Source organism: Papaver somniferum, chromosome 6, assembly GCF_003573695.1.
Source record: "Papaver somniferum cultivar HN1 chromosome 6, ASM357369v1, whole genome shotgun sequence".
Taxonomy (NCBI): Eukaryota; Viridiplantae; Streptophyta; class Magnoliopsida; order Ranunculales; family Papaveraceae; genus Papaver; species Papaver somniferum.
This window is the reverse complement of record NC_039363.1, coordinates 71,488,772-71,513,183: the sequence shown is the minus strand read 5'-3', so window position 1 is coordinate 71,513,183 and position 24,412 is coordinate 71,488,772. Positions and strand designations below refer to the sequence as shown.

Sequence of the window (24,412 nt, the reverse complement as noted above, 5' to 3'; positions counted from 1 at the left end):
TATCACACATGAGGTGTGGAGATTAGGTTTCCCAGTTGTTAGAGTTCTCCTTTATATAATTTTCAAATCAGGGTTTGCAATCTAAGTTACCTTGGTAACAAAGCATTCAATATTCACAGTTAGATGAAAACCCGATTAGATTCAAGCTAATATCTTTCAACTGTTAGATCGAACTTAGCTTTTTATAGACAAATGAAATGTACCTTCATTTAGGTTTATGTAACTGTACCTAAACGTGTACACCATGTTGGCTCAATCGTAGTTAACCGAGGTAAGCTATATGAACACTCTCATATCAACCTTATTCATCTTAATCATAACTAGTTCAAATGAGTGAAATGAAACTAGTTAAAGTTCAATTGTTATATTCTCATAGAAGTATACAAGAACACAATTGAAGCAAAATCGGTTTGATTCACTCGAATCAATTCATGAACATTATAGCTACGGTTTGCAAAGAATGCATCCCTTAATATAGAAATGTATAGCCATGATCATATATTAATCGGCGATTTTCACATGCAAGCGAGTTAAACTCAGCTCGAAATCTCAAATGTGTATAATAGAAAACTATATCGTAACACGAATTATGTCTCAATATATGAGATAAAGTATAAATATACTTTCGAAGTGATAGATGAGTTTTAGTCTCCACATACCTTTTGTTGATGAAGTTCCACAAGCTCTCCTTAGTAGTTCTTCGTCTTAAAATGATGAACGTCGTGAAGTCTAGTGCTCAACTACACTATAAGTATACTAGAAATTAAGACTTCTAGTTTTGATCACTAACATTGACAAACAAGTTTGAGATAGCAATGCTTGCGAGTTCTATCGAGAAGTGCTCTAACAGATATACTCTTCCTTTCTGAAACAAAGTAGAAGAAATATAATTTAAGGAGAATTATGAAGGATATCAATGTGCACAATTATTGGTTTGTGGAACCAGGAGGTGTTATTGGCAATGCTGGGGGTCTGTCTTTGATATAGAAAACTAATATCAACATCGATAATATTAACTTCTCTTTGAACCATATTAATGCTATTTTCAACACTGCCCACAACCCTCCTTGGTTATTCACTGGTTACAATGGAAACCGTTATGATCTGACCAAGAAAACCGAGTCATGGGAAGTAATTGAGAAGGCTTATTTCACTAATCAACTTCAATGGCTTATCATTGGATATTTTAACATTATTCTCCATGACTCTGAAAAACATAGTGTTCATCCTATGGATACCACTGAAGCTAATATGTTCACTGACAAGATAAATGATCTGGATCTCGTTGACATTGGTTTTACTGGGTGCTCTTTTACCTGGTCAAATAAAAGATCTGGTCCTGCTTTAACTGGATTATACAGAGGGATAGCTTCAGAAAGCTGGTTGTTGTTTTGTTGTTCCCCAATACAACTATCTATAACATGTTTGCTATTGGATCTGACCATGACCCTATATTTCTAAACTCAAATCCTCACTGGAAAAGTGACAAAACACTTCTCAAGTTCTTTAGGCCTTGGCTTGATCATGAGAAGCGCAGGAAAATCATTGTTGAGTGCTGGAGCAAAAATCTAGCCGGGATAACTGCCTTCCTTATTTCTAAAATAAAAAACTGAAGTACATCAAACTTTTCATCAGATTTTGGAACAAGGAAGTCTATGGAAATATCAAAACAACATTGAAAACTGCAAGAACCATATAGACTGGCTTCACAAGATTACTGCAGGCATGACATGGGTCAATTACTCAATAATGCTAGGAAAAAGGTCGGTGAATGGTATGACGTTGAGGAAAAATTCTGGAAAACTAAGAGTGAAGATCAAGCTATAAAACTATGATACAAGAACAAAAAACATTTCCATAGGTCCCACCAAATGCAGAACCAGAAGAAACAAAATTGATACATTTCAAGATGAAAATGTGACTTGGATCACTGAGGCCAGAGAGGTTGTTGCTTGCTTCACTAACTATTTTACCACCAAAATGGCTATTGCTGAGAGTCATCAGATCAACCCTGACATCATCCATCCGATTCACACATCTATCACCCATATTGACAACACCACTCTCAATAGAATACCTGATATAAAGGAAATCAAAGCTAATCTCTTCAGCGTGGTGGGGGATAAAGCACGTCCCAGGACCTGACGGTTTCCTTCCAAATTTCTTTCAATCCAGTTGTCACATTATGGGGGAATATATTATTAAAATAGTTCAAAACTTCTTCTCATCAGGCCACATGCTTAAAGAAATGAACTCCACCTTTATTTCCTTAATACCAAAGTCAGAAAACCCCAAATATTTCCTTCACAAAATCATATCTCCATACCAACCAGCCTTTATTCCAAGAAGAAAATCTCTGACAACATTTTTATAGCCTATGGAATCATATATACTATGAGATCAAAAAATGGCAAGAAAGGTCATAATGGACTCATGGGTATCAAGATTGACATGGAAAAATCTTTTGATAGAGTGAACTGAGATTTCCTCTTCGCTATTGTGAAGAAAAATGGATTTAATGACTAATGGTGCGGCAAAATATCTCAATGCATTTCCACCACAACTTAAGTTGTTCTTATCAATGGTTCACCTGATAAATTCTAGACCCTCTAGAGGTCTCAGGCAAGGTGAGCCCCTCTCCCCTTACCTTTTCATCTTTTTCTTGGAATCTCTTTCAAGAACTCTAATCCAATGTGAAGAAATGAACCTCATTACTGGCATAAAGATCTGCAAAGAAACTTCATCCATCAACCATCTTCTACTTACTGATGACTTGATGGTCTTCTGTAAAGCTAACAAAGTTTAAATCCATAACCTAGTTGATATCTTCAAAATGTTCAGTGACACCTCACTTCAGTTAATCAACTTCAATAAGTCATGTGTTTTCTTCAACAACAACACTGATCCCACTCTCAGCATATATATTAGCAACAGATGGGAATTCAAGTCCTTGAGTTGAATGATAAGTATTTAGGATCCCCAATATTCAAAATATAAACAAAATCACCTCATTCAAAGATTATGTGGATAAACTAAATCTTAGACTAGCCATTAGAAAAAATGGCCCATTCAACCCATCAAGGAGACAAAGCCTCATTAGAACTGTTGAATCCACAACTAGCATCTACCAATGAACTGCTTCAAACTCCCAAAGTAAATTTTCCAAGACCTAAATAAGATCCAATAAGACTTTTTCTTTGGGAAAGTCATTGATATCCTAAGAGGCTATTACCCTAAAGCTTGGATTTCTATGAAATCCAATAAACCTCGGAGGGCTGGGGTTTATGAATATGGAACACTTTTACAGTGCCATGATCATCAAAATTGGTTGGAGATTGTAAAAGGAAAAGGACTCTCTCTGGTACCAGCTCATGGATGCAAAATACTTATTTAAAAAGTGTTAGAGCATTGGTCGGTCGAACTCACAAGTGTTGCTATGTCAAACTTGTTGTCAAATTTAGTTTATCAAAACTATATCTTGCTTTCTAATATACATTTAGTAAAGTCTCGGATTAGGATAGAAGTATGTAGTTGAATACCAGACATCACTGCGTTCTACCGCTTGAAGGCGAAGATCAACCGAAGCTTTTAGAGAACTTCTTCAACAAAAGGTAAGTGAAGACGGAACCACCTATAACTCAAGTTTTCACCTTACTATCTATGATAGAATGTCGCATGACTAAATTAGACATTACATGTATCATAAAAATTTCGAGTCAAGTTCATCTTGTTAATCGTTCTCGAAATATCTTGACTAAGCTTAAGAACATTGTTCATACTTGATGAATTTGGTTAAGAACAATTTGTTGTTTATGACCTAAAATATGATTCAAGAATTAATCATTTGAAAATAGCCTGGAACAATGACATGTGTCATTGATGTTATTCGGGAATGTTTCGAATTGATTATTAGAGAGATATAGAACTACTGTAGATATGGATAGAGGACAATATGCATACCGGTTCACATACTGGGACAACTATTATAAGTCTAGAGCCGTAGTACATGTACTAGTTCGACAACGACTTTTTGGTACGCATACCCGATATCCATACCATAAAAAGTATGTAAAGGACGTCAGGTTAAGGGATTCAATTGCGCATATTATTGCGAGATTCAAGAGGCGTAAGGAGCACAACTGTAACTGAATCGCTGTGATGGTAGATTCGATCTTTACTACATTCCAGTCTGAAGTTTTGATAGTAGGCTAGTGTCTGTAGCGGCTTAATACAGTTTGGTATACAAATCTGGACAAGGTCCCTGGGTTTTTCTGCATTTGTGGTTTCCTCGTTAACAAAATTTCTGGTGTCTGTGTTATTTCTTTTTCTGCATTATATTGTTTATCTTTATAATTAAAATATTACAGGTTGTACGTAAATTAATCCAAGTAAATAATTCAATCGCAATTATTGGATACGACTTGGTCAATCTTGGATATTGGTCTTCAGAATCATCCAAGTACTCTCAGGGAATAATCAGGTTCACGGACTTGTCTCTGTTTATATTTTGATTGTGAGAGAAAGAGATATAAGATCTTCTTATAATTCATGATTGAGATTCATTAAGTTGTAACTCTCGAAATTGTAATTGAGTTTCGTCCATACAAGTTGCCTACGAAAAAGTTGGTGGTGTATTTTGGTACCCCCTCGTTTTCAAAAAGAATGTTCTCAATATGGAAACCAAACCAAGGATGGTGATTCTTGGATATGGAAAAGAATCCTAGAAAGAATCGGCAATATTCAAGATCACATTTGCTCGAAGAATGGAAATAATATGGGTCAGTAACCGCAACACCTAACTATCCAAACCTGCTAACTTCCCTGAAGATCTGCAGCTTGTTAAACACCTGCTCATGGACAATGGGGCAATCCTCATATAAAAAATATTTGGTTCGACCCCAATCAGCTAAACCTACTATTGACGATATCACTCACCCATGAGAGGAGGACCAATACAATGGAAGCTGACAGATTCAGGCAACTTCACAACCAAATCTCTCTACAGGGCAAAGATAAACACTCTTATGGAACAAATTCCCATATTATCAATTGGGATCCATTATGGAAGTTGGATGTTGCTCCTATTATAAGGATTTTCTTATGGAAATTTTCCCATGAGATTATGTCAATAAATGCTAAAATTGCTAGCATACTTCGCTATATTGATCCAATTTGCAAGTTTGTGCAATAGTGTGGAAGAAAGTATGACACAATTATTCTTAAAATGTATTGTTGTTACCTCTGGCACCATCTGTTTGGACCAAATCATTGTGAATTTGACTCCACTACAAATTCCATAGATTGGATAAATTCTTGGTTTGCTCCAGATAACAATAACCTCACCTACAGTAGTAACATACATACTACTGCTTGCTAGTTCATCTGGAAATCTAAGTATGATTTTATTTTCAAACATACCCGACCAAACTCAAGGAACATCTTTGACAAAATTAAACAACATTTTTACTCTCATAATAAATTCATCATATGCAGGAATCAGGATCGTATACTACCTTTTAGTGAGAAAAATGAAGCTTTGGATGTTGATACTGACCTCCAATATCCCACCATATCTGATCAGAGAGAGGTCTTTGGGATAGTTATAAAAATATGTATTCTCTAAGACCTAGAGTCTTTCCTTTATTTTACGGTACTAACTCCTTTGGATTTTGCAGGTAGCACTAGTAGGACTAGAGGATATTCAAGATACGATAAACTAATAGTTTCAGGACTGCTAAAAGATAGACTTATGTGGATACCAAAAATCTACTGTGCCACATGGCACAATATTATAGATAGAGAAACTTATTATGTTACAACAACACACTCTACATCATTTCTTAGATTGCTTAATTACGAAGCTATTTCCATCAACGTGTGGTGTACTATTAAAGGTGGGAATAAGAAAGTATGTTGTAATGGAATACACCAAAACACTACCAAGATTGATTAATTATTAAGCAATAGGCTATAATATATGCACATGGGTGTGTCTGTTTGTCAGAGGTAGATGAGAAGTCTGCTCAGCATTTAATGTGAAGGTGCGTGGTCTTCAACCTCGTGGGCTTAGAATACGTGGTATCCTCTGACCGGGGAAGGTACGCCGCCAACAAAAGTATACCTTATACGGAGGATAAACGGTTCACGAGGGAACAGGGAGGAAGCTGAGGTGGCATAATCTGACTGAAGATGGTGAATGGTTAAAGAAGGTACCAGTTTAACCAATGACCATCATGTCTCAATGGAACTAAAGACAACTGAGATAACTTGGACACAAAGGGATCTAGAAATGCTCATCATTATCTTCTCTTGATAGATGACAATTAGGTTGGTTAGGAATTAGGGAAAAGACTCTCTCTCTCTACTTTTTTTCTCTTTACTTCGAGAGCTTCATACTCTCTTTATTGGAGTTCTTCCACCCTTTTGTACCAAGATCATCAATAAACTTATCATCTTTACCCATCATCGTAGGTTAGGATTAACCGAACCATGTAATCTCTTGTGTGTTGACAACTTAATTGCACTTACATTATGTTCTCACTTAGCTATTTATTTACTAAGTTATATATGTTTTTTGAGATATCTTTTTATTTAGCTTATTTGCATACTTAAATATGTTTTACAGACATACCTTTATTTCTTAGCATCTGCTCTATCGAAGCATCTTTATTTACTTAGTACATGATCTTTTGAGCAGATTTCATTTTGAACGTATCTTTATTTCTTTGTGTCAGCTCTGAGCTCTGGTATCTTTACTAACTTAGTATCTGATCCAATGAGCGGATCACATTACGTAGGTTACCAGAAAATTAGTAATCACAACTTATTTGGTATTGCACAAAGATTAAGAAAATCAATCATTACAGGCACTTTTTCATGTTTTTTCCTAATTCGTCCTTGATCCATATTAGAGAGAAAAAAAAGAGAGAAGTGGTCCCCTTTTGTGATAAGAGATAAAAAGAATAGAGATATGTTGAATGGTTAGATAAGTAAACTCATAACATTTGATTTTCTATTAATGGAACAAAACTATTTTTTTTGACGTACCTAAATAAGGAAACCAAGTTTATCTTTTCAAAATGGAGAAAGTACCAAATTTAACTTTAAATTTCTAAATTATGTGTGTAATATCAAATATCTAGAGATTTTATTTTCAATTTAGATTATTTTTTAATTCTTTTATGGCATAAGTATTATGTATATAAATGTATATACTTTAATGTTAAAATTAAAATAAGAAGAAGACAACACAACAAGATCATTTCCGAACTTCTCAAGGGAGTACAAAGAATTAGAAATGAGTCCAATATACTGTAAACGCGTACAAAAAATCAAAAAACCGTAGATTCCTATTTTAATAAGCACCATAATATAGTGTTATTACACTGATTATTGATTGATATATTAGTTGGGCCCTATTGGAAACTTAAATTTTTTATTATCTTATAAATTTAGCATGGTTGTTCATTTAGCACACTGGCGCATATCGGGACTGACAAAAAATATTATCTTAATGAAGTTATTAATTTATCGTGGATTAATTTAACAAAGTTCAATTGTACTCTGGAGAAGGGGGGCAGACCTAGCTTTCATCTGGGTTAAAGAAATGTAGCAAAACAACGTCGAAATTCATGCTGAATCATTGGAAAGTCTTGTTCGTTTTACTATATGCTCCATCACAACACGGTCCGAGAAGGATACCACCTCAGTTATCATCAAAGAAGCAGCAGACATCTAGATAAAGCTATCACAATCTTAGGCAGCTAGAGGTCATCCGGGTCTTGCAGGAGCGGGTATCATCTGCAGAAACGATGAAGCTATCACAATCTTAGCCATCGCACAACCTCTCGGGATAACAACCGCCCTCACCGCCGAAATTTGGGCCATGCTTACCGCGACAAGAACAACTACAGATCGAGAATGGCTGCAGGTACAATTCGAAACGGATTCAGAAAACCTCCTGCGTTTTTTAAACTCAACAACCGATCCACCTTGGTACTTAATCAATATGATAGCAGAAATCAAAACTAGAATGGCCCAAATTCCACGTTACACCATAAACCACAATTACAGGGAAGGGAATCAAGCGGCAGAGGGGTTAGCAAACAAAGCGACGGACGACAGCGCTTCAGCAAAGCTATCAACAACCATCTCGGATCATATAACACCACTATGTATTACTCCTATTGTAATGGCAGACTCTATAGGTACAAAGTACCCTCGTGTAATTTCTTTCTAATATTAATAAAACTTATGCTTCAAAAAAAAAATCTAGATAAAGATGTAGGAAACACTATAATTGTAATTTCTTTTGTCTTAGGTGTCCTTAGAACTATCCAAAGACTTCATAATTTGGATACATTTCATTAAGCTTTGGCCTTAAGAAGTCTAATCATAGGAGTAGTGGCCCTGTTCCTGCCACTAACTCCTAGGCTTGCCCAAGTTTTTTTCTACAAAGAAAAAAAAAAGCCATTAATTAGTAGTACTATTAAAAATTTAATGACAGGCCACTATCCAGTAGCTACGATCCCGACAATGGAAAAAACAAACATGCATTTAGTCGATTAGTCATTTTTGGCAGCTATGTTAATCCAGTCTCTTGTTACCATTTATCTCGTTAAATAAAAAACAATTTCGAGTTTATAAACAGTCAGATGCATACATACTGACTTGACCCATGAATTATCCACCATTTATCACACTTTTTGCTAAAATGTTATTCGATCAACGTTTAAAAGTTGGTCAAAGCAACTCAGACTGATAATTATCTGATCAAGACATGCGAGAAACTGGGACCGACCAAACTGTACCATCTTCACTATTTACCTCTGTAGCTTACAAGGTTAAACCCACCATCGATCCTGCAACAAATGTACTGATGATCACCTTTGATTGTTTATTGTTTCAGACACCACCACTATAATTATAAGCTTTTACATCTCTCTCTCACACTCCCTCACTCACTGCCTCATAATAAACTGCAAGAAGGATTGTCAAGTCGTACGCAGGCAATTGAAGATATGGGTCAGTGTTATTCTGGATCATCAGAAGCAGAAACACATGACCATGATCAGCACTCTGATGATGATGAAGAAGAAGAAATAGAAGAAAGTTCAGGAAGGAATACCAGACGCAGGAGAAGAAGTAGAAGAAGAAGGAATAGGAGAAGAATTGAGCTAGTAAGGGTGGCAAAGGAACAGAGGTCTAGATTCTACATACTCAGAAAATGTGTGGTTATGTTACTCTGTTGGAACCACAAGTATGACAAGTATTGATAGCTAGTTAGGTATTTGATTGATTTTAAATTTTCTATTCAGCTATTAATTCTATTTCTTATTAAGTAGAGAAACACCATGCCTGCATATATACATGGTGATCAATCCAATTTCATGTTCTGAACTTCTGAGTTACTAATAGGAATAATTGAATTACGTTGCACTTATTTTATATACTTTTGTTTTGTTCTTGTTCCTTCATTTTCTTGATGAAATTCTCTTCAGAAAACAGAACCTAGACTACAAAATTCTGGAGAACATTGTGATTTGTGCGTTCCTTTTGTTCGTCGTCAGACAAGGTACGTACATTCTGATGAACTTCAATCCCGAGAGTGGCAACAATAGTAGGAACTGAAGTTAAGTTGGATGGACCAACAGCTATACAACTGGTGATGATGGGTGTGGATTATTAATAACTAGTAATCAATAGTGGTATTAGAATACTGCTATAGGGTTGTGAATGATTGGTGGGTAATGCGGGAAGGACATTCACTATTGTAAACACTGTTTGTAGTTTCAGAGTTTTCACGTGAAAACAGAACCAAGTACTCTTCTCTCTTTTAGCTTTTCTCTGATTCATAATTACTTCTGTATCGATTGTACTTATTAACATACAACTAGACTAGTAGTAATAAACTTTATACAGTAGTACTCATTTAATCGAACTTGACTATCTGTCTGTGAGAATAAACTAACGAGCCAATTAATGCACATCAATATTACCATTTCTTGTTCCTCTTACACTATCACTGCCGGTCTCTAAATGTTCCTCTTTTAGGGTTCCCGTCATAAGTTTTTTTTACTATTTCTTGATGACTGATTACGCGATCAGTATTCTTGTACTTACTGTACATTCTTCTACTAGTCACGTACCTGTACATTACTGTGTTCTCCAGAGCATAGGTACGTTAAATTAAGTTAGCGGTCGACTTCGGACTCTAAGAAGAAGTTTTTGAGTTTTTCATTTATAATTATGGTTTTATTACATTTACCGCGTGCTCACAGCCCCAGGCCGCGTTATAAGATTAGATATCTCTTATCAATCTATCTTTGTGTGCATGTGATTGTTTTGTTATTGATCTCACAGGTCACCACCATAGTACTCTACTTTCTGTATGTTTGATTACCAATGCTAATGCCAATAAGAGTTTCACATAAAAAGAAAAGGCTGGTGACTGGTGAATAAATATTTGTGTTTCTGGTGCAAATTTAGTATAGCAATTCAATTTTATCTTGTATTGTATTCATTCAGAAGGCTCAAGAGATGACCTACTGGTTACTATTCATTTTTAATCAATAGATGGTGAGATTGCATTTTCATGTTACGGATATATTAGATTTTGATGGAGAGTATACTGCACTATGAGTAAAATTGCATATATATTTCTCATTTGCATTATGGTATTTTTAACTGCCTTAGAGGCAACTTTTGAAGCACAGAGTGCTCAGTCACTTCGGCTGCCTAGAAAGTGAGTGCCTCATAGCATATTTTTAGAGATCTTACAGAAAATATCTTCCGCAATCCATGTATGCTTAGCTTTACTTTTATCTTTTAGAGATCTTACATATAACCATTCTTGTGGTTAATATATACGGTGGTTGTGGTTGTACATGTACCCAAATTCGGCATTTATCGTTAGAAACCTCTGTGATTGATTGAGCCTCGTGAGCCACAATGAATAATGACAGAACAGACCGTCAAGCAACTAGAAAGAAAAGATCAAAAGAATAACTTTTGGAGTTTGGTCCGAAACACAATCATTTCCTGTTTAGGCTTTTCTCCAATAAGTTCCTTAAGCGTTGTAACTTGTGAGTTGTGACCGATCCTGACCGTGTCGATACAGGTGCAAGCTTACTGACCGGAGTAAGTCTGGTTGTGTTCATGTATTGTGAATATGATACCAACTCAAAACAATGTCCTAGCTCCTACGCCTAGTCCTAGGTAGTTGATAAGAAAACGTACAAAGCAAAAAAAAAAAAAAAAAAAAAAAAAAGGATAGTGTTTTGGAATTGAAAAGAGTTTCCAACTTTTTCATCCATATCTTTTGATTCCTTTCGTCATTTTCAAATGAAGTTCTCAAAATTTTCACAATTTTAGCAGTGGTTTTGTTAGGTACACCCACTGTCACTGAGCTTGTTGTTTTCATCATTTCGAATCACACAATGACAGAGGGTCAAAAATCTAAATCACTAGGAGAAAGAAACACACTTGAAATACCTATTCATAGAGATTATCACCCCCCCACTTTTCATTATCATTTCCTAATTTCTCCGGCATCTAGCCTTAAAATGATAAAAGGCTAGCTCTAGTAACATTTATTCATACAGTGTATAACATCATACATTAGCTTCATTCTTCTAGCTTTCTCCATCATTCTCCACTCCTTTAGAAGGAATACTAGGAGGATCAAACTTACTAAACACCCTAAAAGCAGAGATTGCTGACAAAATTAAGAAACACAAGAAAGTAAAAACATGTAGAATTAAAGCCACTTTCACTCTACTGCAAAATTTTCCATAAGAACTACATGCTTCACTCCACGAAACTTCTTTATCACCGTTGTAAGCCAGATAAAGTATCTCAATCACCGATGAACCTGATGTGACAACCAAATAAGCTACAATCTGAAAAAACACACCCACACGAAACAGATCAAGATATGAGCATAGAAAGTCCATCTATTCACGGTTCACTGTTGAAGTTTTTGGTAGGAAAAATCACCTGATCGGAAATAAAGAAAATCCAAGCTTTCGTTAACAAGAACTTGAACCATGAACAGATTATAGCAACAAGAGCATAGGAAGCAGAAATGGCATTGATGCAGATCAAGTACCTGTTGAATTAACAAAGTGAAAAACTTGTTTTTGAAAAAAATAAGAGAAAAAAAAAAAAGGTTCAGAAGATTAGTGCTTACTTGAGGCCAATGATATTATTGAATTCCAAATTCCCATAGGTACTGTTATCTTGCTTAGTAGTAGCAGTTACCCATATAGATGCAACACTGAAAGGTATAACAGAGAGTCTCAAGAAGAAATCTAGGTGTTTTAGGTAATGGTGATTATTCTCTGTTGAGGAAGTGAGTTGAACTTGTGAAACACTGCTCATCTTTAAGTGTGAATTAGGAGGAATATGAAGATAGAATTCAATTCTCTAGATAGATGTTTTGGAGTGAGACAGAGAAAGAGATGCCACTGGTTTTCAACTCTGTTATCTGATCAGTTGAAGTTGAACACTTGGGGAAGTATAGAGCAAAGTTGGCATATTGTGGTAGGTGTGGATAGTGGGATTGCTTTTTTAGTGTGATAATAACAACACTGTATTTTGATTTGTCTTTATTATCCAAGCGAAGTACATGGAATGATTTTGTTTTGCTAAAGCATGCTTTATACACTTGGGGTTTCAATGCTTAGAAAGAAAGTAAGCTTTATGATGATAACTCCATGTTCAAAATTCATGACTCATCTGGTTTCCCTATACTCACCATTAGCATTGCCTCCATTAATCTTGTTGAGAACTCATGACTCATCTAGACAGAAGCTTCGAAATGAAGGAAAGATCATCAAAAATGTTCATAGTTATCTAAAGGAGGGAGAATACACTGAAACTTCTATATATGTAAACAGGAAAGGTAGCAAAAGGCTACTCAAAAATACTGTCACTTATTATGGGATGAAGCTCAGTAGCCATGGTGGAGGAAAACTTACAAACTGGCTCTCCGAGCAATTTAAAGAATTGAGTAGTGGAAATTTCTGAAATTTTCATATCTTTAGTTCTTTCTCTGCTACAAATGTGGGGTCAATCTCCTCTGCTAAAATAGAAACAGCCCCAAGCAGTGGTAACGCCTCTCCTTTCTCTTTCTTTCTCTATAATTCTACAAAGGTAATGTTTACATACAATTCTCTGTTCTAGTAGCAAAAACCAGATTACTTCCTGAGTTTGGAAGTACAGTTTGGTAGTGTTGCTTATGCTGATAATGATGGGACTCAGAAAGTTGCACTCCAAAGAGCATTCTCACCTTCCCCACACCTCTGATGCACCTCTTTGATCCTGTCGGCAGATTTGCAAATCCCACTACAACTCCAATCAAACGAAGCAACACAAACATTGCCTGCCTGAGCCTTCCATTCACAATCTGCGGTAACATTATCAAATCACTGATTATTATTTTAATTAACTAAGCATCTCTACATATTACATAAAGTAGTGATTTTATTTACTTATTGATGTTTTTTTTATTTTTCCACATTCGAGACATACGGTTGTTACGGCCCGGTATTGTTTAAAGCTTTACATCGATTAAAAAATAGTATTTGTTAACAGCTTGACCTTTAAGTCTTTAACCATCCCAGTCACTATTCACTTGAGTCTTGATCCAATTGAAATGGTATACTGGGATGGACTACTTGCAAATTGATGAATCTATAGGTCTAAAATGCAACCTGTAATATTGTCACCACCCGTCTACATTTAGTTTTTGGTATATTTTTGCTAATCTGTGGCTAGTATTCTTGGTTGTGCGTTCACTCACATGTTAAACTTAAAAAAAAAAACGAAAAGAGGAGGTTCAGCCGGAGCTTATTATTAGCCAAACAACCAACAAAGAAGTAGAAGTTGTAACTGGTGTGCTTGTAAACCACTATACCGTTTTTTAGGTAGTAAAAAAACTAGGGCAAAAAGTGACCTGTTTGGATCTTTAAGTCCCCACTGTCTATAACCATTTCCTGGAACTCCTGTTGGGCTACATTACGTCTAACTGATGATGTCCATATAATCTGAAGTTGATACGATCAGGTTCTTATCAGAAGTCTTAAGCAGGAGGTGTGCATTACTAGTAATGTCTGAATCAGTCTGATAGAGTAGCTTCTTCTTCTTCTTGTGTTCATTTATTTTAATATATAGAGTAGATACTTTAGCTTCTAATTTCATTGTTATTCGTGATAAAATTTATTCATGGTAGTAGCCGTGAAAACAAAATAGTATTCTAGAACTTACCAGGAGGAGTACCACAACAAAGTCTCCGGTCATCGATGTGCTCCACATCTAAACCAATAAACCAAGCTCCCAATGAAACATCTTCATTTGCGAATTTGTGTAGAACATGCCTGGAATCATCAGAAATTCAATGAGATTGAAGCAAGATAGTAGTTCTCTAGGTCCTGAATCCCAATAGGTAAAAAAAAAAAAAAACTTCTGTTTTGTGGCTAGAAGGGAATGTGTAAACTTACTGGTTTATGGAAATATATGTAGCTAAATCTTTTGAAACAGCGTATAGTTGACCAGTAGCATGTCGGAAATACTTGTTTCCCTCTTCACCAAATTTCCAGTGCTCTGGTTCGTGGTATCTCACTCCCCTGTTTCATTGAATATGCAAATTAATAACCAGTTTCCAGCAAATCAACTTTTTGAACCATGGTTATGGTGGGTTAATTTTGCTTACTTTTGAGCGAGAACGGGACCAGATTTCATGCACCCAATATACACCCGTGGCTTTGATCTGTGTCTAGCTAATGTTGTTCCAAGTGTTGCTGCAGGTAATTTGAAAGGAGATATGTATGAATTAGAACAAGGAGAAACATTTTAGAGTAACAATAAGCTGTTGTGAAAAATTGTACAGACTTACCTATATTTACATGGACATCATCGTCAACTTTGATGTAGAAATCTGCATCCCATAACGCAACAGCAGTAGCGAAGTATATCTTTGTTTTGGCGGATAATTCAAGGTATCCTTCAACATGATCCTGTTCATAAATAAACATAATGATTAGTGAAATTTACAGCTTATATTCAGATAATGGAGAGTGTTCCTAAACTGACGTCTGGTAGCGTACATGTAAAAAAGAAACTAAGAAATTACCAGCCTCAAGAAGTCCCCATGCTTGTTGTCTTCTGCTTCAATAGCTCTGTCAAGAATACCACCTGATGTTGCACTGAAAAATAACAAGTCCAATTTAGAGAATCCACTTTAAGGAAAACAGTCTGGCTCTAAATAGTGTACACGCTAAAGAACTTCTAAATCTGTAAACCATTCCTGGCACTTATTTCTATAAGTTTTCAGTGTCAAAAGAAACTGACCCATCTGAAACAGATGCTTGTGATAAAGATATGGAACAAGGCAGGCAGCGGTCAAGCTATTTAACATTCCAAGAAGATGCTTGGAAAAACCAGTTTAAGAGGATGGGCAAAGGAGTGAGTAATGTAATGTTCAAACTAGTTTGGAAGTCCATTTCAGGTCACTGTTGATTTTGTATGTGTGTGTTGGTTCTCTTTCTGATTGTTAGAGTTCCTTGGTCCAGTTTTTCTTTGCTCTTAATAAAATAAATGAAGAAGAATAGTATGTTTAACTCAATGCATTCACAAAAGCAGTTGTGATTGTCTAGGTATTTTAAAATTTTAGCACTACGACTTCCCCCAACAGATTGCTTCAAGCGTCATCCAACATAACTGACATTAGATTTCTCAGAGCATATATTGGATACTGACCTATGACCAATTACGAAACGAGTGATGATACCCTTCTCTTCCTCCATCTTCTTCCTTTTTTCACCTTTTTTAAAGAAAGAAAACTGAATTAGATTCAAACAAGAAACCAAAACTTTAATAGGTAACCACGAGAATAGTAGCAAAAAGCGGAAGATCAATCTACAGACCTTGTGGCATCCAAGTTGCCCGAACTGAATCCCTTCTTTTCCTACTACTAAAAGCAGTATTTACTCCAACAACCATTAAATATTTTCTTTTCTTAGTTGACTCATTCACTTTCACATTGTCTGATATAGGAGATCCATTGAGAATAGACTCTTGTGTAGCCTTTGCAGCAGCCAACTCCATCTCCAAATTCGAAATCGTTTTATCTAATGTTCTGCATTCCATATTCAGGAATTAATTTTTCACTGCAGATTACTTAAAAGTTTAAGAGTAATACGAAATCCAGCTAGCACGAGAGAAAATATGTTTCTTACTGTATAGCATGGTGAGTCTTCGTAACCTCGCCCATAATGTCCTTCGGTTCACGCTTTATACTCTTCTGAATAGAACACAAGAAAAATACCAGCATGTATATATAAGATAGAAGAAAGAATCATAATTCATATAATTCACTGACAAAACACTAGAATTTGATAAATCTATGCAGCAGTGCATAGTTATACTCACAAGTGTTGGATCGCAACCATCTGAAACCAGGCTTAGCCTTTGATTCTCGTTACCAGCTGTCCTTGTAATACCTTTAGCTTCAGGTTCAGGCACTGTCCACATTCTATTAAAGAAAAATTTGATAAATTGTAAATTATAAAATGAAATTTCAAAATGTGAATTTAAAAAATATTAATAATAATTGAACTGGAACAAATCAATGATCAAGAATTCTCAAATTCGTTAGCACAAATATGAAATTATGGGAATTGGATCTGAAATAGTAGAATTGTCATTCAGATCCCTTAAGACTCTATACAACAGGAACAAGATACTACATACGGCATTGGAAGAAGAACAAAGAACCCTAATTGATGTTATAGACTAATTAACCAAACTCAACAAAAAAAATAAAAAACAACAAAGATTTCAATCAAACCGAACAGCTAACGTAAATTAAAACCATAAAACCAGGATAAAAAAGGCGTTTCAATTAACCACCTCCCAATTACTCAAACCAATTGATCAGAGAATCACCAAAACTTATAACAGAAAAAAGTAGGAAATTTGAAGGGAAAAAAAATCATACACCAAATCACAACAAGGAAATCTCAGAATTCATCAAAATCATAGATTTTACGCTCACAGTAATGCAGAAAAAATCCTCTGAAAAAAGTATTGAATTTTACGTTTTCTTTTCTATACAACCAAATACACAATTCATCGTAATAGCTGATACCCATATGATGAAAATTAGAATATCAATGGGAAATAAGAGAGAAAATTCACGTAAAAAGGAGGTACCTGTTAGTGAATAGCAAACCAGCACAGAAACTTCCAAGACATAGTAAAATAGCCCAGTTTCTAGTCACAACACTATTGCTCTTACTATGATTGGAGGAAGGTGACTCTATTCCTCTACTCTTGAAAGACATTTTCTTGTTATTCTTCTTATTTTTTCTGAATCACTCAATAATTCTCTCCACCCAAAACTAATCCAATGTCATCAAAAATATGAAAACCAAAATCAATAAGGAATCGTGTACTTGAAGAATTCAGAATCAAAATCAGCGTCCGTTCTTTATTCTTTCTTTAACTTTCTTCACATTGTGAGAACAGAGAATCGTAATATATTGACTTTACACAAGTGGATGCACCAGAACAACTCGTACTTAGTACTTGAAAAAGAGAAACCTTAACTTCAAGTTTCCTTCTTCTTCTTCTTCTTCTCTCTCTTGCAGGCAGGCAACAACAATAACAATGGAGGAGGAAGAGAGAGAGAAGAAGATTACAACAAGTTATACACAGAGAAGACTCAACAACTGACTACTGACCCTTTGTAGTTGTAGTGTTCTTCAAAACACTATTGAGTTACTAATATACCCCTTACACTTTAACGAACCTTCCTTATTTAATAAGGAAATTCATTACCAAATGACCTACCTATCCTCCTGTTTCATTGTTAGTTATACGTTGATATCAATAGTAAATTCTCTCACTTTCTTGACTTTGTCATTTCCATCCATAAATAAAATAAAATGAAATATCCATTTGTGAATTGATTTATCCTATGTCATCTCCGTATGTCGACCCTTCTTAGTGGAGGTTTATTTTAGGATCCGTCGACCCACTTTGGGACCCATGCATTACCGACGGATTACCAATGTATTACGCACTTGCACTCCAAAAAATTTCCAAATATCCATCCCAACGCGCGCGTTATAACACCATTGGGTCCTTATCGAGCTAAAATAGACCCAACAAAACAAAACCAACACATTTACCCAATTTTACCTAAACTGACTAAATAACCCTTCCGTCTATTTTGCTACACCTTCTATTTTCTTCTCTATTCGATTAACCGACACTTCTTTTCACTTAGAAACTATCAAAAACTTCCCTCTCTCTTCCCTCAGAAACCAGATCTGAAACCATTTTTGATTCCTTCATCTTCTTGCTACAGAAAACAATTAATCGAACTCGTAACAAAGAAATCTAACCTTCCTCGAAAGGAAATTAGGTTGAAGTTTCATTTTATTTTGACCTAGTTTTATGTTCTTAAGAAATTAGGCGAAGAAGAAAATGGCGAAGAAGCAAGAGAAAAAGACAGATGAAAAGAGGAAACTTATTAGGAAAGTGGTTGTAAAAAAAAGATCTCCAAAAGGTAAACCTATTTTTATTGTTCTTCAGATGTTCTCTTTACTGATTTCATTTTGATGTTATTTCACCTAATTCGAGATTATGAATCTTAGGTTCCGTAGAAATTCGATTATGAATCTTCGGTTTCATCTGCTGATTTCATACATAAGTTTCTGTAGTTTCATAATAGATTTTTTTTTTACTTCAATGGTTTCTTTAATGAAACCAAATATGGTTTCCATCATCTTCATCAATATATGATTTTATAATCTTTTGATGGGTATGGTTTGGTGCTACTGGTATTACTAAGGTATAATCTGATTTTTTTGATGAAACCAGATTTGGTTTCATCATTTTCCAATTGTTCAATTGGTTCCACTATAACTGATGATGCTTGCTAAGGTATATTCTGGCTTTTCTGATGAAACCTTTTTTAGTTTCATCACTTTTCATTTTACAACAAACATCAACAAACATCATTCAAAATGAAAAAGTGATGAAACTATATTTGGTTACCAAGAGTTTGTTTCATGTAACTATATTTGGTTACACCATTTGTACTTTAGTTTCATCAATAACCATATGTTTGTTTTAAGTAATAAAAATTTGCCTGATGAACCTACATATGCATCATGCCTATTTACTTTGAAAATCAAAATTTTGTGACATAACTAAGGTCATAGGATGATGTATATGAGAATGATGTATATGGAGTTATGAACCGTTGAAGCTCTTATTGTTGTGTAAGAAGACGAACAAAACATAGCGTACCAGTTTTGTTAGATCTTTGTCCTCTTTTTCTTTCTTTCTGGAGTTTGCGAACACATAGCTTATCTAAAAAATAATTTGCAACTAAAGCTCTTATTGTTGTGTTCTCTGTTTAGCGTGTTTATTTCTAGTTTATCTGATGCAACCAAATCTGGTTGCATCATTTTTAGTTATTGGTTTCATTATATTTATCTATGATTCACCTAACTTTTGGTTTCACTTACAGGTAAAAAAAGAGAAACAGAGTCGTATAGATGCTCGTTGCATCATTTGTGCAAAGTAGCAGCTGACATAAAGGCGTTGATACAGAACAAAGAACCGTATATGTTAGCTCTTAAATCATGTCCATTCTGGCGTTTCATTGAGCCATTATTTGATGGTGTAATGGAAGAAGAAGAGCTCGTCAAAAAGACAAAAGCAGTCATGATGGTTTTACAGTCACTTGAATTCAGAAAAGATGGTAAGCTACCATTGTGTTTCAGGTTAGGTAAATCGAAGAAAATGACTCTGCAGACAATTCCAGAACCTTTCTCTGTTATCTTTAGTCTATGAATGATGGAGGGTGTAGAAGTAGATGAAAAAGTGGGCATAGGTGAAAAACTGGAGAAAAAGGTTAAAATCTTCGTCGCTCAGTATTTTAAAGGAAGTAAAAAGACGTTCAAAGCTGATATTCAACGTTGCATGATGAAAGCCGCAGCGGATGAAACCAAAGCAAATGAGTTTGTAAAGTTTTTCGTCATGTTCCTGTTAGTGTCGGTATTCGTCCCCAACAAAGGTGGGCGAAGTCTGGATGCCAAGTACTTGTATATGGTATTTGATATGAACAAGGTTTGTTGGCCACAAGTGTTCCATGATTATCTACTTGAGTCAATAATAGATTGTGATGGCGATGTTGAAAACGTAGTTGGTTGCATAATTTACCCGCTGGTAAGTTACTTTTTGTTCTTTTGATTAATAATTTATATTCTTTTATAATGTATCTGATATTGATTCTTAATTTGAATCTTGTTTTTTTTTTAAGTATTGTGTAGCAGAGATGACTATGATTGCAAAAAGGAAGGATGGGCTCGACAGGTATCCGAGTTTTTCTAGATGGAACCTTGGCAATGTCTTCCAGCAAATATTGGAAAACTTCGATGATTTCTCCGACAAGAAAGATTTATACTCTGAGGTAAAGAAGATTTACTTTTCTATCAATCCATTTCAAATTTAATATCATCAAAAAGATAAAGATTTACTTTTTTTCTGATGAAACCTTTTTTGGTTCCATCAAAAATTTTATCTGAAACCAATTTTGGTTTTATTAAAAAAATTAGCTGAAACCAATTTTACTTATGTACTGCAGAAGAATATGCGTCGCCGCAAGGGGTCATTCTTGCTTGAATATGACGATCTAGAGACGCGTTTGGTTGAGCCCATAGATGAAGATGATATTGTTGTTGAAGATTCTGTTGAACCTGAAGAGCCGGTTGAAGACAATGTTGCAGACCATATTGCTGAAAATGAAGTGCCTGCACAAGTTGAAGACAACTCTTACGAGGCCAAATACAGGTGGGCAAGAATGGTGATTGAAAATCTTACAACAGTTGGAAACAATGGACTCTCCGAAGAAGATAAAGCAGTATGGAAAAATATGACGCTGAGGTTGGGTTTCAACCATCATTGAAGACTTACTCCAGAAGGAAGCGTAAGAGAGTCCAAGTAGACTTGCTCCAGAAAGAAGATGTTCGTTCGGAGCCAGAAAAGGTTTCAGATGTTGAGGTGATATGTTAGTTAGATTTGCAGAATTTTCTTATTGATAATAGAATTGAAAAATGTTACATTTTTATTGATATGTTAGATTTGATCTGCGAATTTTACTTATTGTTTATTAAATAGAAATTTTACATTTTTTTTATGTCTTAGTTATTTTTTTATTTTTTTATAAATTTTACATTTTTATTTGAAAAACTGGTTCAAAGTAATTTTACATTGTATTTCTTGTATGTTAGTATGTGACATTTTGTATCTTAAACCTTGTATTGCAGGTGGTGAAAGGTGCAGCGGCGGAGGATGAAATGATGCATATTGCCGGTAAGCATTTACTGCATGAAGGAACAGAACAAGAGCATTTACTGCATGAAGGAACAGGACAAGAGGATGTTGAAGAAAGGGTTCAACCTAGTGAAGCAATGATACAAGGTTATGTAGCTTTTCTGATGGAACCAGAAAAGGTTTCAGTACCTGGAAATGTTGTTGAAGATGTTTTGATGGAACCCGAAAGGGTTTCACTGTCTGGAGATGCAGAAAATCTGGCGATGTTGTCTCTTCATTAGATGCAGAACCACAACAAGGAATAGAAGAGTCTGATAAAGAACAAGGACAAGAAGGAGCATAAATAGAAGAGGTTTCGGAGTTGACTCCAAACACTATCGAGGAAATCAAGGTGGCCGAGCAGGTTGAATTTGAAATGAAGAAATCTTCATCAAAACCGGAGGACGAGAGTGAACAATTAACTCCGAATACTCTTGAAGAAATCAAGGTGGACGAGCAGGTCGAATCCGAGTCCAAGAAATGTTCATCAAAGCCAGGGAATGAACAAGAAGAGGGTATGGAGTTGACTCCAAATACTATTGAGGATATCAAGGTGGCCGAACAGGTCGAATATGAGGCGAAGAAATGTTCTTCTTTGAAGCAAAATATTGAACAAGAAGACAATGAAACTCGGTTTATATATGATGAGGACAGTGAGGATGCTATTCGGAAAATGGAATCCGTTTATGCAAAGGAAGGTTGTTCGTCAAAGACAAAGGTGCAAAGTGTATACTACTACTCAACTGTAAGAATGGTAGAGGATGTAGCTGATATAGAAGACGGTGAACCTGCATTCAGTTTAGGACTGATGCAGAGTGACAGTGAAAAACAAGATGTTGAAAAAGGATCTCCAAACATCATTCCCAAGAAAAAGTTGAGTAATATGATTACAAGACTAAAGGATGACAGAAGAAAAATGCAAGAACCAGTCAAATATCGGGATTATATAACTGAGAAAATGAAAAGAAGAAAAACTAAATGCGATTGGAGAAAAGATCCTAATGAAAAGAATAAAGCAGAAGGCGAAGAATGAGGAGGTGTATAAGGTGAAGGATGTGAAGTTGAAAGCAGTTGAAAATTTGAAAATTATGAAGGTACTCGATGAAAGTCAGAGACCCCTTGTGAGCAGGTTTTTCAGAAGCAAAACTGAAAGGTAAGTGCTGAAACCAAAAATGGTTTCATCAAAAAATGTGTTCTAAAAAACTTTTTTTTTTTTTTTCATTCTTAGATCCAACATTCACTAGATTGAGTTTTACAGCTACACGGCGTGGGAGAACAAGGAGCACCAACTGATAATATCTGGGAGGATGCTGGATTTGTTGATGAGAAAGGGAGACGTCGGAGGAGACATCATTGAGTTTTACATCTTGAAATTGCAAAAGAACATCCTCAAAGAAGAGTTGAAACCAGATGGTAATCCGAAGTACAAGAAAGCTGTGTTTCTAAGCACATTTGCCTATGTAAGTTTCCTCTGCAATTTAGTAGATACATTCTTACTAAGCATGGACAAGATTTTCGGTTAGATTTGATTTCTGGTTACTGTTAATTTAGTAGATACATTCTTACTAAGCATGACAAGATTCTTGTGTACTGTATTAGTTGAATTTGGCATCCTTGACTAAGTTGGATCTGTTAGTACTAGCATACTAGATAAATTTCCATCAAAAAGTGTGGGAAAGATTCGTTAGTTTGAAGCATTCATCTTGAGTAGAGTGTTTTACTTAGGATGTGGATACGAATTGTAATTTGAAGATCTTAGTATCAATTTGGTTAAATTATTTTGAATGTAAACCTTTGTAGCAAAAACAAGTTGAGTGAAACCAATTGCATCTTTTGTTTCTCAATCTTCAGTTAAACACTTTATGATGTGCGGGGGATCAGTTTTGTGATTGTAGGTCTAGATGATTGTAGAATCAAAGTATGAGTGGAAATAGTTGTTTTAAATTTTGTTGGTTATATAGTTTATTTTGATGGAACCAATTTTGGTTTCATTCTTTAGGAAGAAAAAAATGTCGCTCATTACGAAGAAAAAAAACACTTGCATGTCTGTCACTCATTAGGTATCTGTTTTCTTGTATTTTTTCAGACATGTCACTCACTAGAATGAGATGTGGTAGTGCAATTGAAGCGTTCATCGACAAAATGGACTACAGTGTATAATTTTTATTCGTTCCGTTGCTGACAACAGTTGGAGATGGGGTAGACCATTGGACACTGCTAGATTTTGATACTGAAACCGCAGAATTTTCTCACTACAACTCCTTGGCTTCCATTGAAGAAGAATGCAGGAAAAGTGATGAAAGCATGAGACAAAGAATAATATCAGCATTTGCACAGCACGATGCAAAGCTCCCCCGTGACGAGCAGACAACTCAGCCCCCGCCATACACTATGCACACGCCATCATGTTGTCAACAAATGGGGTAAGCTAGAAAAATCATCACCTATGTTTGGAAGTTCGGTAAAATTATTTATTTATTTATTTATGGCAGTTTTAAATATTAAATATTGAGACAATTTTTTGGTTGTTTCAGGAATGATTGTGGTCTTCATGTTTGTTATTACATGAAGATCCTCTTGAAGGAAAACATGGCGTCGTCTCCTGGAGATGATATTTCACTAAAGGTGCATGAGATGAGACCAAAGATGGTGTGTAAGATCCTCCTTGATGCATGAAGAGTCTCATGGGGAGAATATTTCAGAAAGGGTAGAAAGCATGAGAGCAAAGTTACGTATACTGTCAACTATTTATAAATTTGAATGCTTGTAATAGTTTATAAAAGGTTTAAATTGTGTATGAATGGTTTCAATTAGAGTACTGACAAATACCTGGAAACAATGTTTATAATGTTTTCAATTATGTTTAACCGAAACCATATTGGCGCATAGTGTTATGTATATCTGTATTTTGATGAAACCAAAAAGGGTTCCAGCATAAATGATGAAACCAAAAAGGGTTCCACCAAATTGCAGGTGAAACCAAATGGGAAAGGGTCGTATCATGGCTTGGTTTACAGGCAAA

The 24,412-nt window shown here is 35.3% G+C and overlaps 2 protein-coding genes and 1 long non-coding RNA gene across 4 annotated transcripts; 1 reads left to right on the top strand and 2 right to left on the bottom strand.

The window, feature by feature from the left end:
- Positions 1-11,500: 11,500 nt before the first annotated feature.
- Positions 11,501-12,580, bottom strand: LOC113287950 (CASP-like protein 2D1). Its single transcript, XM_026536843.1, has 3 exons — positions 12,191-12,580; positions 11,998-12,109; positions 11,501-11,900 (listed from the first exon to the last, which is right to left on the bottom strand). Exons 1-3 carry the CDS (start codon positions 12,379-12,381, stop codon positions 11,634-11,636), a joined length of 570 nt encoding a protein of 189 aa, XP_026392628.1. The 5' UTR covers positions 12,382-12,580; the 3' UTR covers positions 11,501-11,633.
- Positions 12,581-12,870: 290 nt separating this feature from the next.
- Positions 12,871-17,754, bottom strand: LOC113287949 (probable beta-1,3-galactosyltransferase 2). Of its 2 annotated transcripts, none has more exons than XM_026536842.1 (11): positions 17,215-17,754; positions 16,432-16,534; positions 16,239-16,300; positions 15,927-16,138; positions 15,760-15,823; positions 15,134-15,206; positions 14,897-15,017; positions 14,714-14,801; positions 14,502-14,627; positions 14,269-14,378; positions 12,871-13,408 (listed from the first exon to the last, which is right to left on the bottom strand). In XM_026536842.1, the coding sequence occupies exons 1-11, from the start codon at positions 17,343-17,345 to the stop codon at positions 13,260-13,262; spliced, it is 1,239 nt and encodes a 412-aa protein (XP_026392627.1). In that variant the 5' UTR covers positions 17,346-17,754; the 3' UTR covers positions 12,871-13,259. The 2 variants fall into 2 exon arrangements, with proteins under 2 accessions (XP_026392627.1, XP_026392626.1); XM_026536841.1 differs by having other exon boundaries at positions 16,239-16,303; positions 17,215-17,752.
- Positions 17,755-18,340: 586 nt separating this feature from the next.
- On the top strand, positions 18,341-24,149 carry LOC113285760. Its single transcript, XR_003328914.1, has 8 exons — positions 18,341-18,574; positions 19,544-20,244; positions 20,339-20,488; positions 20,663-21,078; positions 21,345-22,543; positions 22,649-22,850; positions 23,477-23,813; positions 23,925-24,149. It is a non-coding gene; the product is annotated as an uncharacterized LOC113285760 (long non-coding RNA).
- The last annotated feature ends 263 nt before the right edge of the window (positions 24,150-24,412 follow it).